This window comes from Vanellus vanellus (genome assembly GCF_965231255.1).
Source record: "Vanellus vanellus genome assembly, chromosome: 1".
NCBI lineage: Eukaryota > Metazoa > Chordata > Aves > Charadriiformes > Charadriidae > Vanellus > Vanellus vanellus.
In genome coordinates this window covers 70,717,619-70,733,049 of record NC_138905.1, presented here as the reverse complement: position 1 = coordinate 70,733,049, position 15,431 = coordinate 70,717,619, and the positions used below count along the sequence as shown (strand labels likewise).

General features: G+C 40.0%; 1 protein-coding gene across 11 annotated transcripts in view; it reads right to left on the bottom strand.

Moving 5' to 3' along the window:
• The window catches only part of CALD1 (caldesmon 1), a 270,067-nt gene that overhangs the window by 13,971 nt on the left and 240,665 nt on the right, over positions 1-15,431 (bottom strand). For 8 of the 11 annotated variants that reach the window (XM_082498625.1, XM_082498624.1, XM_082498623.1 and 5 more), the window contains 4 exons: positions 15,221-15,304; positions 10,051-10,199; positions 4,971-5,226; positions 3,189-3,329 (listed from right to left, as the gene is read on the bottom strand). In XM_082498625.1, coding sequence (XP_082354751.1) covers positions 3,189-3,329; positions 4,971-5,226; positions 10,051-10,199; positions 15,221-15,304 — 630 coding nt within the window. The remainder of the gene's footprint in view (positions 1-3,188; positions 3,330-4,970; positions 5,227-10,050; positions 10,200-15,220; positions 15,305-15,431) is intronic. The other 3 variants (XM_082498630.1, XM_082498621.1, XM_082498622.1) reach the window with 1 other exon arrangement.

Genomic DNA, 15,431 nt, shown 5'->3' with positions numbered 1-15,431 from the left:
GACATTTTCTGCAAAGACAGGAGGTATCCCAGGGTCCTGGCCTTCTGCCATTGCTTCTTCCCGTCAATGCCTAGCTGCTTTTGCATTTCTGTAGTGGTGGACCTCACCCCCAAGAGGAGACTTAGCACTGAAATATCCTTTTCTCTCCTGATTAACCTAGTTATACAACAAGTCAGTAACACTCCTTCCCAAAGAAAAAATGAGGAACAAACTTGTCTAGAAAAGGAAAATTAACACAGATTATGCAGGAAATCCTACTCTTTTACTGCAGCACCATTTGTGTGAACTAAACAAGGGAGAGCACGAGCTTGAGCGGGATGAGACAGCAGCAGAGGTTGTTCCAGTCTGTGCCCTTATAACAAAACCCAAGAGAGAGGGCAGAGGCTGAACAGAGGTTTGGTACTGCTGCTACTGCCCACAGGGACTCCACCAGCCCTGAGAAATCCAAGCTGCTTCTGTCCCTGAGCTAGTGATGAACTTGGCCTGTATTTATTTTGCATGCTTCCTCTTCACTGTTCCCTCGGAAAGGATCAGCCCTGGTGCTCTCACTGTGAAGACTTCATGCTGCTGTAGTAGTTCTGCTGAAGTAGTGTCTCAGGTTTCAGAGAAATACTGTATTTAACAGTTAAAACAAGAGGACTTGTCAGCACTGTGTAGGTTGTGATTAATTAGAGGCCAGACTAGATAATCATGGTAGTTCTTTCTAAATATAAGCATGTATGCATATTATGTCTGTGTTTGTATACATACATTTAGATATGTGCATCCATGAGCCATGTAACACATGGACATGAGTTGCACATCTTGGTCTCTCAATTCTGAGTCTGCACGTCATGCGAGTCCATGCCCTGCCTGATGGATAAACGCAGTGTCCATAAGATGGCAATATGCCGCACTTCTTTTCAGTTTACCTCTCTTCCTTTGTTCTTGTAGTTCACTCGGTAAACAGCATGCCCTACTTTCCTCATCTAAGTCACTCCCAGGAACTTATTTTTCTTCCTAAAAAAATTATTACACCAGGAAGGACAAGGAAGGAGAACAAGATGCTTTGCCAGACTGTGATCTAGGAGAAGTCAGAATGTGCACATGTATCATACAGTCTTTTAATACTGAGCCTCCCTTTTTTCATTATTAATTCCACCCACCCACCCACAATTGTGCATTTAGGGTTCTCACATGACTCATGATACATCTAACCAGATGATACATTCATCAAGGGAGAAAATATGTGCCAGATGCTTTACAAGTCAAAAGATAACCTGGGCAGTGCATAGTAGGCAAAGAGAAAGCTATGTACCAACCAGGTTAGAACAGCCTGAGAAGTCTGTCCAAACGAAAAGTAACAAAAGGCACTGTCTTCCCAAAACTGGAGCTTGACATCAAATTTGACATCAGGTTATTAAAATGAGATTATTCTCTCCTCAGTTATTGACCGCAGAAGGCCAAGAAACAGTTTAGTGTGAAGTTCAAAAGCATTACATATCTACTCTGGCCACCCACAGACACCAGACTAGAATATGTACAGAATCACCAATTTCTCAGAGAGAGAAACAAAGGAAGAGAAAAAATGTGCACAGAGTTTCATATATCAGTTTTCGTAACAAACAACTTCTACCTAACAAGCCATAAAACCCAGCAGCAATTATCATCATTAAAAAATTGGACCTTGATGCTTAACGACATTTGGAAAATTCCATCTTTCCTCTAAAAATACACTTAGTAGAATAGTGTAGCATCAGCCCAAAAGTTCTCTGAAAGCTATTAACCTCCTGCCAAATCCAGTGTTTTTTTCCCACTCTTCCCAAAATTATGATCTGTATCTTTCTATTATGCATTTTCAAGAATAATTTCCTCTCTTCTGAGTCATCTGTGAACTAAAGCTCCAAATATATGTCATAAAAGGCATCTCAATAAACAGAAAGAAGAAAAAGAAGCCCTCCCAGGAGGACTGGGAAGAAGCTGTACTGTCTGTTATTGACATGGTCTTTTGCAACCAAAATGGCAAGACCAGGTTTATCTGTTAGGAGCAAGTCGTGAAGCTTGGCAATCTTTGTTTACAGCTGTATGTGTCCCGTCCTTGTATTTCAGGTTCAGATGTGTCTGAGAAGTCAAAGGCAAGTCCAGTAAAAACCATTTGGACACTATATTTGCTAGAACTGGACTCAAACCAGTATAGAGCTGAAGCTCCAGATCAGTTCAAAGTGTAGCTCACCGTGAGCAGAAATGTAACTTTGACCAAATGCAGTTTGTCACTCAACAAATACAGTTCTTAATCCCACGGAGATCCACTTCGTGGTCCAATGAGCTCCTACCTGATAATCTCCTGCCCGGTTCTTTTCTATTCTGGTGCCCACTAAAGAGCCTTTTTTGACAAACATTTTGGATTCTTAACTAATGACACAAAATGAGAAAAGGAAAAGACAGTTGAAAATGAACAATAGATCTGTAGTTTGAGCTTGAGCTGAGAAAGCAACTGGACTAAATACCAAAACAAAGTTCCCAATAATTTCAGTGGGACCAGGATTCCTCTTCCATGTTGAAAGGCCATTTAATTGATTAATCTCACTTCCAATAATATAGGCCACAGAGGACCACTTAGAAATTCCTGCAGCAACAGAATGCTTTTTTTTCCCCTGTTATGTAAGAAAATGAAATCCAGCCCAGTACTTCTAGATGTTATTTTACGTGGATTAGACATAAGCTAGAACTCCCATATGGGGCAGTTTCAGTTAATGACGATTAGGCTGAATATGCTTAAAGACAAAGTAATCTGGCAAGGAAGAAATTGATTGTGGATGCAGAAGGAGAGAGAGGATATTTGTGATCTTCATCTGCTCCAGTTGACAGCGCACTCCTATAATAAATTAACATTGAAAATCAACACAGTTATACAGCTCTAAGTTTCCAAAATAATTTTCTCTTGAAGGTGAAGATCCTTTTCGGATATTTTTCATCAACAAGAACAGGTAACTCCTAGGCTAGACTCTATTTTTAGAAAGGAATTCTAATTTTAAATCATCCCAATGAATGAAGTCTTTCAGCTAAAGGTTTCAGGTTAAGATCTATTTCAGAGAAATGTCCCAGGTCTAATTTCAAGTATTTCCATACCCCTTTGTGTTTGGCTGTTGGTTTGGACTGCAACCCCCATTACTTTTTATATACTATGTAGATGTTAGTGTGGAGGTTACCTTGAGAGATGAACCTTTAGGACTGAAACATTTAAATGGCTTCTTGTCTTCAGAGACACCATCTTCTGGCATCTTTTGACGTTTCTCAGCAGCTTCAGCCCTTCTCCTTTCAATTTCTTCCTTCATCCTCCTCTTTTCCTCCTTAAAAAAAGATGGATGGTCACTTATTCTTTCAGAAACTACATCATCGTTACACGGCTTTGTAGTCCTCCAAACATTTACCAAATTTTCTAAGAACAGGTTTTTATGCCAGCCAAAAAAGTTCAGTGACATATCTGAAATCTAGCAACATATTCCTGCTAATCCACCACAGAGTTAAGGAAGCAGGGAAGACAGCTAGTCTGTGCTGCTTTAGCTCCTCACAGTGAAGTCACCAGATTTATTGCCATATAGTGCCACTTAAAGAGAGAAAAAAAAAAAAATTATAAAAATATTCAAATTCAGTTCCTCTGTATCCTCATGTATCATCTTTGTACTGTTCTTCTGCCCATCTACTCTGACACTTCTTGTGCCATGGTTAATACTTCACAAGGAAAAATCAGTAGGTGCCCAAAAAAGTGAAGACCAAATGCTTACAGTTTTCCCCCCAAAGAGATAACATGAGTTTTACTTCATAAACTGTAAGTCAAACTAGAAGGCCTCAGATAACAACCATTGTGAGCGCTGGTCAGCAGGGTCTGACCAGCAAGGTATTTTGCAATCTCAGCATCTATTGAGTTCTACTGTAAAGAGCTTAGTATATGAAAGCAATTGGCATTCAGCTGCCAAACACTATTATTATTCATCTACCATTTGTTTTCCAAACAACTAAGATTCATAAATGTTGCACCAGAGGTTTGCAAATCCTATTTATAGAGTCCCTTGGCAGAGGAAGTACAAGCAAACAGATGTTCTTGGGTACTCAATATTTAAATAGACAAGAATATCTTCCTAATGAGATCTAGCCCATCGTAACTATATATAACATTAGCATTCCAGCTCATCAGCAGCAGACAAATTTTGACGTGCGCTCTGTAATTCAATTTGTGTATTGTCAAAAAGACACCTCAAATAAATTAAGAACTCTGTGGCTGTAACACTGCTCCCACTATTTTGCATCCCCAAGAAGATAAGAAATTCGCCACTATTGCAGATGAAGTCCTGACTCGTGAAGACATTTATTAGAGCTCTGCCTTTCCTGAGGCTAGAACTGTAACGTTTCTTTGCACCCTGCGTTGTACCCTGCACGAGCGCATGTTCTACCTTGCATCCTCACTAAAACATCTATGTGGTCACTCGATATCAAATATGGCATACTTGAAGTTAAATCTGAAGGTTAGAAAACGGGGTGATTTTAATGCTGGGTAGCATATTTGAAACCAAGGTCTGTTGCGGCAGACCATGTCCTGACAGACGCTAAGAAACAGCGATGCCCAGAAAAGCGCACAACCCAGAGGGCCCGGATAAAGGTTTCGGTTTGAAGCAAAGTCACAGCAGCAATTCCCCACGCAGCAACATCAGATCCAAGAAGGAGAAGCAAACTTTGGCCTGTATGCTTGGGTTTGGTCTTGCCTTCTTTCTTGCACCCTTCTTCCTCACCTATAAACCAGTCTCTCGTGGCTTCACTCTACCCTTTTGTTAAATATAGACACATCGATCTCCGGCCTCACCGATATCATTGCCTAAAAATGTCCGTGCAGACTCTGCTGTAAAGAGCTATCAACTAATGTAAGGCCAGTGGAAGTAAAGTAGTAACAATAGGGAAATAAAACCGGAGTCAAATACATCATATTTTACACTTACCTCCTCTCTGGCTTTTCTCTCAGCCTCCTCCTGCTTCTTCTTCTGCTCCTCTTCCTCCAGGATTTTCCGGCGCTCCTCTCGCCTTTTCTTCAGTTCGTCCAGCTCTGCTGCCGCCTCCTGCTGCTTCTCCTTCAGCTTCTCCAACTCCTCGTTCTCGCCTCGGCGGCGGCGCTGATCTTCTATCCGCTTTCCAGCTTCAAACTGAGACCCCGGCTTCGCTTCCTCGGCATTTGCGGTCCCTTTCAAATTGGAGCGGCTGAGAAAGAAATGAAAGGCAAAGTGAAGCACCGCAGGTTTTCCCTTCTTGGCCAGAGCCACCTGCTGCCATGCGCTCACCAGCAACATGAGAGCCTGGCACTCAAAGATATTGCCTTATATGACCTTTTGCTCTTTGCAAACTGCAACGGACGCAAAACATTTTCATCAGGAGTTAGTAGGCTCAGATATTACAAGGAGCACCTCTCCCATCCTCTGCAAGAGGCGAAGGAGTCTCTCGTGTGCTCTTGTGCACAGGAGCTGCACCACCCTGCCTGAGAACTCAGGCCACCTCCAGTTTGAGGAGTTCAGTGACTGACTGAGCTTTAAATATTTAGCAGCTCATGTAACTTCAGCAAGAGGTGTCGTATCTCATCACCATTTCTAAAGTATACAGTAAACTGTTACAATTTCATACCTCTGCTCTGCAGTTTGTGTACAGAGGAAACACCTCCAAAAGCGTATTATACTTCATACAGTAAAACAAAGCAATAGAAAGCCATAACTAATGCCTCTCTGATGATTTTAAATGAGAAATTTACACATAAAAAAACTCATAGCAAAAACATTATGCTATGTTCTGTGTAATAAAAGATGCACTAATCCTTTGCTTTCAAAGGCAAATATTTTTTATAAACCCTCTAGAAAAAGAAAAGTATTTTGGGGGGCAGAACAAATTACTTGACTTCGGGAAAACAGGAGGAGATGAGAGAGGGGAGGGTATCTTACAGCTTCAACAGTGTTTTAAAAACCGAAAAAGATTCCTCTCTCATCTGCAACACCTATCACTTGAACTCTCCCAGCCTGTATGAACAAAAACATTCATCAGATCTTTGGCTGACACTTTCCAGGGAAAGTATGACTTTTTATTAAGGAACTTGAAATTATTTATTAATGGCAACTTTTCATAGGAGAAAACCAGAAGTTTTCCAACCAGCTGCAATATACAAGACAGAAAGAAAGAATACCAAAAAAAAAAAAACAACAACCCAACAACAAAACCCCAAATAATTTGCATAGGTGAATTCCATACTTTCAACAGAGTCAGATAGCATCGCCTAGTTAAACAATTACCACACCAGTGTTTAGACAAATGTCTGCTTCCTGGGTGCATTTAATATTACTGCTGACAAGCAGATAGGTACATAAGAGGTATCAGTGTGTTATTCACAAGAGACGGAAAGGGAATGTACTTATGGAATTTTTTTAAAAAAAACACTTTCTGCTTTGTTCTGTTAGCATTTAAAAAATCTGGATACTAATGACTTCATTAATGCAACCAGAGTGTTGCAGAGTATAATACCGCAAGATGTACAAATCAAGCGTTCCAACAATAACTGTTAGAGACAACCAGATTAGAGATGACAAGATGAAGAACAAATATCACATAAATTTGCGATTTGGTGAATCACACCCAATCCTGCAAAGGTGCTCTTCGTTCAGATGCCTCATCTAGATGGAGTTAACCATATAAAACAGGCCGTAGGGGCAGAGTTGAATTATCTGTGGTTTCGATATCACAATAGAAGCTAATACAGAGTCCTCTGCCTCTACATGATCTTACCAAATTGGATGAAATCTGTTTCTAGCATGGCATGCATGATTTAGGAATTGTATCATTAAAAAACATAGGGCAAAACAGCATACCCAGACTGGTGCTATTATGTGAGTTCAGCTACTGTACTTCATCCGTTCCAGTTCAACACTAAAGTGGTAGGACCAAGCACTTATTTTGCAACTTGTTTACTTGGTTTTAGAAAGCCTTTTCTATACAAGAGTGTAACATCACAAAGCAAAGCTAAAGAAAAAAAGACATCCCAGAGGTCTGCGAATGTATGTACCCCAGTACATTCTCATGCCTGATTTTCTAACCTAGTTACAGGTGCATAATATATATTTCCCTAATATCACCTCATCACAATCCTTTTCTGCTCCAGGCCCTATTCCTGAATGTGTTTTTGCAGTGGAATCACTTAAACCATGAAAGTAGAACCACCAGATCACCCTCCACCATAAACGTCAAGTTAATGTAAGTGGTCACGAATAAGGGCTTGCATCAGGTAGTGATGTCTAATTATAGAAAGGAACTCATGCTTTTTTAATGCAAAATACATATACAATTAACTAAAGCATTGTGAGAAAACACTGGAAACTTTATTTGAAATTTCATTTAGCCCATTCAAAAAATAAGTGAGGACCAATACCTGAGGTGTGAGGTATGATTTTGGGTGTCCAGCCTGAAATACCCCTAATTAAGTTTGCAGAGGTACTGAGAACCCAAAATGTTCCACAATCCTCTATAAGGCACTAAGTATTTCAAAGGATCCAGTGCATCTATCCTGCACAGGACATGAGAAATCCTTGGCTATTTTAAGGCTTTTCTGCTTCATTGCTGGGTTATAGCTTCTATAGCAAACATCCCAGGAACCTCATTAATTTTTTTTTTTTTGCTTTTTTGCCTCTAGGTCTCTGAAGTCTGTGTTGCCAGCCCACCCAGACCTGAAGCTTCGGGCCAAAGAAGACACAAGAGGTCACTTCTGATAGACATAATGATATCCCTGGCAAGGGCAAATACTCAGCCATCAGAATTAAGAGAACTAAGAACATAACATTTTCCAAGATTATCTTAATCAATAGCCATTCTGTTTTATATAAGCACAGAAGAAAGGTTAGTCCTTAGTGACTTCAGTGCAGATAGCCTCAATTAAATTAACAACTACTCTCAGCTTTCAACTCATAAAAGCCAAAAGTAGAACCTAGTCTTCACGTTTTTGTTTGGAGACCTCAGGTGACAATTTTGTGCTACTTACAAAGAAGGACATTTAAAGTTTCTAGCTTATTTTATTCTCATGCAGCTCACAGGACTTCCCCTACTGGTTCTGCATAATCCAAAATAGCAAACAATAAACTGGCAATAATTCTCCCTATTTTCCTTCACCTCCCAAGCTCCTCTGTTTTCAACAGATTCTGGGAATCTCTGTTCCCTGCTGTTGACATTGGGAAATTAGTATTGAGATGCTGGGTGGAGGAAGAGTTTCGTAAGCACCTCTTTGGTGCTAACAAATGAAGTTGGTTGCCAGCTTTCAGACACGGAGGAAAAGGAAAAAAGTGGTTTGTGGGAGCCAAAAATGTCAAAACAATGTGAAAAAAAACACATTACATCACATTTAGGACTTTTGCAGTCCTGTATGAGAATCGGGAGGAAGGCAGGTGGGAGGGGAGATGGGAAGGGGAAGCCATAAAATGGGGTTTAATTCTGTATTCCTCTTACTGACTGACGTAGATACACAAGACGCAGATAAGATCTTTCTTTCGCCTCCACTACCCTATTTTATTCTCAATCCTCACCACTGAGAGTTAGCCAAGTTACACGCTTCCTAACTAGTATCTGATATGTTCGTGTAGAAACAAGAAGAAAGATAGTTCCAAACAAAGCCCAACAATGTGGGGGCAGTTCCTTAAAAAATAGGCCAAGAGCCCTAATTCATACCTAAACAACCCAACAAACACTCGAGCCTCTGCTGATGTTGTCAACCCAAGTCTTCTACTCAGCTGATAAAAGGCTATTAAACAAGCTTCTTCCCACATTTGGGAAATAGTAGAAGAAAAACAGAAAAAGAAAAAAAGGAGTGGAACTCAAATCTGCATGTTGCCCCTAAGGCCTGTCTCCCACAGGAAGTAAAGCAAATGAAAACACAACAAAAATATTTTTAGAAAACCGTCCTCATGTTATTGATGATGTGACCCAAGTCATGAAGCAGGACAGTTCTGAGCAAGGACGACTTCCTGCTATTCCTTCTCCATCTTTGTCTGTCTTTTGGTCTTAGGGTCAGGGTGTCTCTAGGGACTTTTGAACTGCATTTTATTTTGAGAAAGTTTGTTTTCCCTGGAAGAATCACGAGGGGAATGCTGAGATACAACAGTAAATCCCATCTGCTATGCACAGATTTCTCAAAGTGGCTGGAGAGCTAAACCTTTTATTTGCCTGTGTCAATGTAAAAGAAGAGAGGTGCAGAAGGAAAAAAATTTTGATTTCTAACCTATTCATACCCGCTAAAAGAACAAACATCTACTCTGCTTTGTGTATCTCCTCCTTTTAGCAGCCAGAATCCTTTTTTAATAAACTTTTCATTAAACATCTGTTATCTTCACTACATTTCCCAATACAGCCATAAGGCCAACATTTCCTTAAAAAGAAAAATAAAAATCAAACTGTGATACAGCTTATAAAAAGACCAAAAAAAAAAAAAAAAGAGAGAATATTTTGGCTAGGAGAGGTTTTCACCTAACTGAAAAATCACTTTTATAGGGAAGCCATTAATTTCAAGGTTTGCCTTGAAATCGAGAGAGAAGCTTTCAAGAGTTACCAACTGGACTGTGCTTCATACTAATATGCAGAGTCTGATTAAAAGCAGGTGGGTAATTGGAAATAGGTTACTTCAGTAAACTTGAGATCTGACTTAAAAAATTAAAGAACAAAATCTGAGCTGTTGTCATTACTGTCCTCTGGGAAGATATTAGAAATAAATGTCCTTCTCTGCAGTGGCAGAGCAAAAATAAGCCACTTGTCTCTACCAAGAGAGCAAGGCTATTTACATATGCTTTCTGTACTTCATTTTGGTTTTGCAACAATGTGGGGACAGTTCGTTAGAAAATAGGCCAAGAGCCTTAATTCATACCTATGACCCAATAAACACTAGAGCCTCTGCTGATGTTGCCAACCCAAGTCTTCTACTCAGCTGCTATGAGGCTATTAAGCAGAGACCTGAGATGTCCCCCTGTTCTGCTATAACATAAGGAAGCCCAGTGCTCACTTGGAACTTACCCAAAAGTATTCTCTGTAGATTTAAGTTTTGGGGCAGTGATTTCACGTTCTCCGTTCTGTGCCTTTTGTTCGGGAACTCCCTTCTTACGATCCCAGACACTTTTCATTTCATCTTTGGGGGCTTTTCCTTTATCCTTGTCATCTTTTAACTGCTCAGGAGATATCATAAATCATAGAACAAAAAGAAGAAAAAAACAACAAAACAAAACAAAACAAAACCAGTCACAATAAGGCATTCAAAATAAGAACTGAGGAGCAGAAATTTGCTGGTATTAATGATTAACTAAGCAACTGTCTTCAAAATATTTATGTGCTTTATGGCAGAAGTAGTCTATAAAGCTCTAAACTGTGACCAACCACCACTCTGCTGCCCTGATCTGAATTCAAGAGGAAAACATCTTGAATAAAATTATCAGTCTTCAGTGAAAGTTTGCTGCAGCCATGGGACTATGCTCCACACATTGCTTCATTCTGCAACTGCACCCCACTGAGGCACCCCAACCCTCTCCCCTCCCGCTACAGCATCATTCACCTGTTGCCTATTAAAATTCTGGGTTGCAAGCTCTTTGGGACTGGGCTTGTTGATACATTATTCATACAAGTTTTAGGGTGCTGGAGCAATAAAAATAGCACATAACCTTCACCAATTGTCAAGTTTGCTTGACAAAGTTCACGCTCTTTCCAGTGTCGTAGCAGATGGATACTTCAGTATTGCAAGAATAATGGCCAAAACACAAAATTATCTTCAGATCAGAGTAAAACTTACTCTGATAAAAAGTACAATCCTACCAGGGGCTACTTGTGGATGGTGTTATCAGATATGAATATTTAATCCTATGAAGAAGCAAATGTTCTCTCTGGAAACACTAAAGCAAAAATTCCCTCCATCCTTAGAAAGCTCTGTCCCATAATTATTAATAGTAATCAAGTACATTTAGTGCATGAATTTCACTCTCCAGTATTCCTTCAGAGTTACAAGCTTGAAGTATTTATCAATACCAGAGGTGGCCTGATCCAAGCATGCTGAGTCACAGCTAGATGCTGATAAGAGGAGGATGTGGACTGATGTAAGTTCTTTATCCTCAGAATTATTCCCACTCAGTTAGTTAGACTACCAGCCTAAATAAACTTTCAACAGCAGCAGATGAAACATTTCTCTCCAATATATTTTTTTAACTTTTCTTTTCCAGCTCTACCATGTTGGAGGAAGATTCTAGCTGGCAAGAAAGAAATACCTTCTGCAAAAAATTCATATGAAGACATTTAGAACAATAATACTTTTGTCCCATGGAAACCTGTTGCCATCCCATTTGCTAACTAGAAAGAAAAAGAAATTCCATAACAGACCTGTCTGCAACACAACTGCTTTTATGGCATTCCAAGCTGCACCTTGAAATAAAAAGCTAATACTCACATCCACTCCCAAATCAAATCAAATTTCTATCCTTCCTCATCAAAGAAGAACTTCTGGTGATGTAATATCTTTACCAATAAAGGATAAATTCAGTCTTCAAAGTCAAGATCCTCCCTAGGCATTGAACTAAGCTGCTGAGTGAAGTCCCAAAGTCATCCTCTGACTTTGCCTGAGGCCAGTTTGGGTGCTCACAGAAACTGGTATGATGGATAATGCCAAGGTGGCACACACTACAAGTGAATACTGGGTGGTTAAAATACTTGAGCAAATTTGCCACTGGTGAGGGATGTTGGACATAGTCCACAGAGGGATTTGCTCTGAGAGCAGGCAGTGGCAGTGCAGGCTTTCCCCACCCTCTCCTGCCAATGGGCTTTAGCCACGACCTGGCAGAAGCGCCCTGACGGACAAGGGGGGAGTTCAGTTTCCATGACCGTGCATTCTTTAGCCATGATGCTGTTCCTGCTAGCAAACAAGGCCATTATTACTCGCAGCCTCAAGGAATGATTTTCCGTTTTCTAGGAGCTGGGCTGAGACAACCAGAGCTATTCATTGAGCCTAATGAATGCCATCAGACAGTAACATCTTTTGGGTGTTCCCAAATCTGGGCAAGATTGTAGCTAGCGATCATATTCACAGGAAAAATCTCTGCTGCTTATTAGCAATCTCCTAACCCTTCGGTCCCGGCCAGGGTGATGCTGAAACCGGCAATGTTGATTGTTGCAAGATTTCGCATGCCAGGATGTCTGTGTTGGGATTTTGAGAGCATAGAATTTCCTTTGCTGAGATTTTCATCAAGACCTTTCTAAGGCTTATTAAAAAGCCAATACTTCCAGCTGCCCGATGTATTGAAGTCCACTGGGGAGGGTCATATCTCTTACATCTTAATTGAAATCACTGAGAAAACTAATATTAAAACAGTATAGTTTAAAAATTAATAGGTTAGGAAATAGCATTTCAGAAGCCAGTAGGATTTATGGTAATGTGTCTGCATTTGCGAAAACCATTAATACAGCTTGGCCTTCTTATTCAAAAAGATGATAAAACAAGATACTACAGAAATGTTTCACAGTTTTTGAGCCCAATCCTTCTCCTACTAATTTTAATGCCAAAACATAGATTGATTAGAACCGAAGAAGAAACCATTATGTCCAGGCAGGCATCAGAAAAACCTTGTCTCAGTGCTTCCCTAAATTACAGGCTAACTCAGCTTCTGCTGAATTTAGTAAAAAGGACTACACTGACTCCAGTTGAAGTAGACAGGTGATATTACCTGAACTGAAAACAGTTCACACGGTCTCACAAATCTTGACCATCAATTCAAGATAGAACACAACCAAAAGCATGTTTAACTAATTTCCAGCTTTATTTTTTTATATTTTAATCTTCCTCTACACTGCTTCTTTCCTGTTAGGGTGTTATGCTAGTATTTGAGAGTTGAGATTTCTAAATCTAGAGTTTGAACACCTTCAGACCACAGTGAATCAGTTACTGACATTGTGGCCATTTGGCAAATTTGATTCCTTATTTGGGCTCAATTACTTGGTTACTAAAAAGCTGTAGGCATCTGGGTCTAGGGCTTCCATTTAGAGCCAACTACCATACCCAAACACCATGAGTAAAGCAACTGTTGTAGCACATCTAGCCAAACTGGAAGCAGGAAATACCAGGAGTCTCACATCATGAGAAAACTTGTTCTTACGAACTTTCCAGGCCACTTTTGAGAACCAAAAATTGTGGGGCAGTTAAGAAAAGGAGACAGATTTTGCTTGCTAATTTGATCAAAACCTGAACTTTGAGGGCCAGATTTTGGTCACATTAAGAAAGGACATGTGCTTGTGTTGCACAACTGCAAAAGCAAAATCTGAATATGTAGATACACTGTATTCCTTCAGGATCTTGTTCATGATATACTGCCATCCTCTTGACTGCATATATGGTTCAAAAATAACCCTCATTGAATTTGTATGTTCTTGAAGGGGGGGGGGGGGGAGTGGAGATGGGAGACTGATCTTGACTTGGTTGGGAGTCTGAGATTGTCAATTTTTATTCACAAGCCAAGAAGCAACAACTGAGATTTTCAAAGCTGAGCAAAACACTTTGAATGCTCAGCTTGATACACATGCAAAAGATTTACCTTTCAGTGGATGGGTATTCAGCATTACACTAAACATGAGACTCTCTTAAATTGTCTCAGCTTGAACATCCAAAAATGGAAGCACTAAAATTGCAAGTCACTTGTAAAAGTCTTACCAATTTCCTGGAATAATCTAGCCCTGGGCTATGGTTTAAAAGCATGATGAGAGCTCCAGTGAGAGTTGAATGAGCTCCACATAAACACAAACAGGATGATTGTGTCTCAAGCCCCCTGCCCCAAATCAATATTTGTGGTCAGTTACAGCCTCCTTTTTACATTTACTTGTAATATTCGAAGACTGTGTGCAGCAGCAAATATTACAAGCTGATTCTGTCTTATGAAGAACTCATAATGTAAACCATTCCTTATTTTTTGCGCAGTTCTTTCCTCTGCTTTCGCAATTGGGTTCATTTAAAGTAGAGTGTTTAGTTTTTCTAGTGCGCTATTCTGAAGCATCTCCATTAGGTCTCATTTAACTCTTTCCTCTCTAGAGTAACTTATTCTAATATTGCCAATCTCTCTCCCTGTTAATCAGGAAACTTTCTTTTAACCATCTTCATCACCTCATTTGCCTTGTCAATCTCACGTGTAACTTACTCAAAATATGACACCTTGGATGATCAAGCCAGGCAAATGGACATAAAGCCTTGTGACAGGATTTGCCTTCATCACTCTCTGAGGGTGAGCTAAGCATCTACGGTGTGTTCCAAATTAATCCAACAACTAAGGACCCTGGACCGGACCCTCTACAACCCTCAATGCTCCCAAGCAGCTGGACGGGTGGCCAGCTGCCTTTTACTAGATCTCTGTGCTGTGGCTCCCTTTAAGCCATACAGACCTGGCTGAGCCCAAATGGGTCCAAACCTCCAAGTCCCTGACCAGTCTCGATGTCTGATCAGAATCAGGGAGTATTTTGATACCTGCTGCATTGAACCAAAAGCACAGTTGCCACACAACATTGGACACGGCTCCCTGTGTCCAGCTGTGACCTGAAGAGTAAATGGTCCCCAAATCTTATTTACTTACCATACAGTAAACCACCATGGCACCAACTCCTGTGTTTACAGTGGAAATGCAATGCAGTAAATTTTGCAGATTTTCTCTTTAAAACAAAAGAAGAATCTTGGGTATGCACAGTTTATATCATGGGGCATTGATTTTGAGGGAAAATAATTAGTTAAGGCAGTCAGGTGGCCAAAGGGCCTAGATGATGATTATTATTATTACTGTAAGAGTAGGTCTCAGTCATAGGGAAAAAGTTCACAGTAAAGTGGGAGGAAACCAGGGAAGGATGATTAGTTGATACAGTCTTGAAAAATTCATCCCTAGGGCACAAACTATCCTTGCATTATTGACCGAACTGAGTTTCCTGAAATATTTGTTCTAAGACAAACAGGACTTGGTTCTAAAGCCCCAGAAGAACAACATACTTAAGGCATTTACTTCATTTTAAGCACATAAGTAGCTTCATCCCTATTTATTTCAGCAGGATTACCCATGTTCTTGAAGTGAAGCACATGCTTAAGTACTTTGCTGAACAAGCAACTTTCAGTTATAGGTCCCTTTTTTTTTTTTTATCTTGAGTTTCCCTTCAACATCTAAATTAATAGTTTACAAATTACCTGATCTTTTTTGGAGGTAGGTTGGAGCTTCTCATCTGGTAACTTTTCCTTTTTAGCTTCCACTTTAACCTCTTTTTCTTCCCCCTTTGTTTTTGGGTTTTTAATATTTTTTTTTAATATGAAAACATCACATCTGTTTGCACTTTGGTTTGTCACACTGTGTTCATGTACCAGTCCTGTGTGCAGCCACATCTCCATCATATGCTGCTGT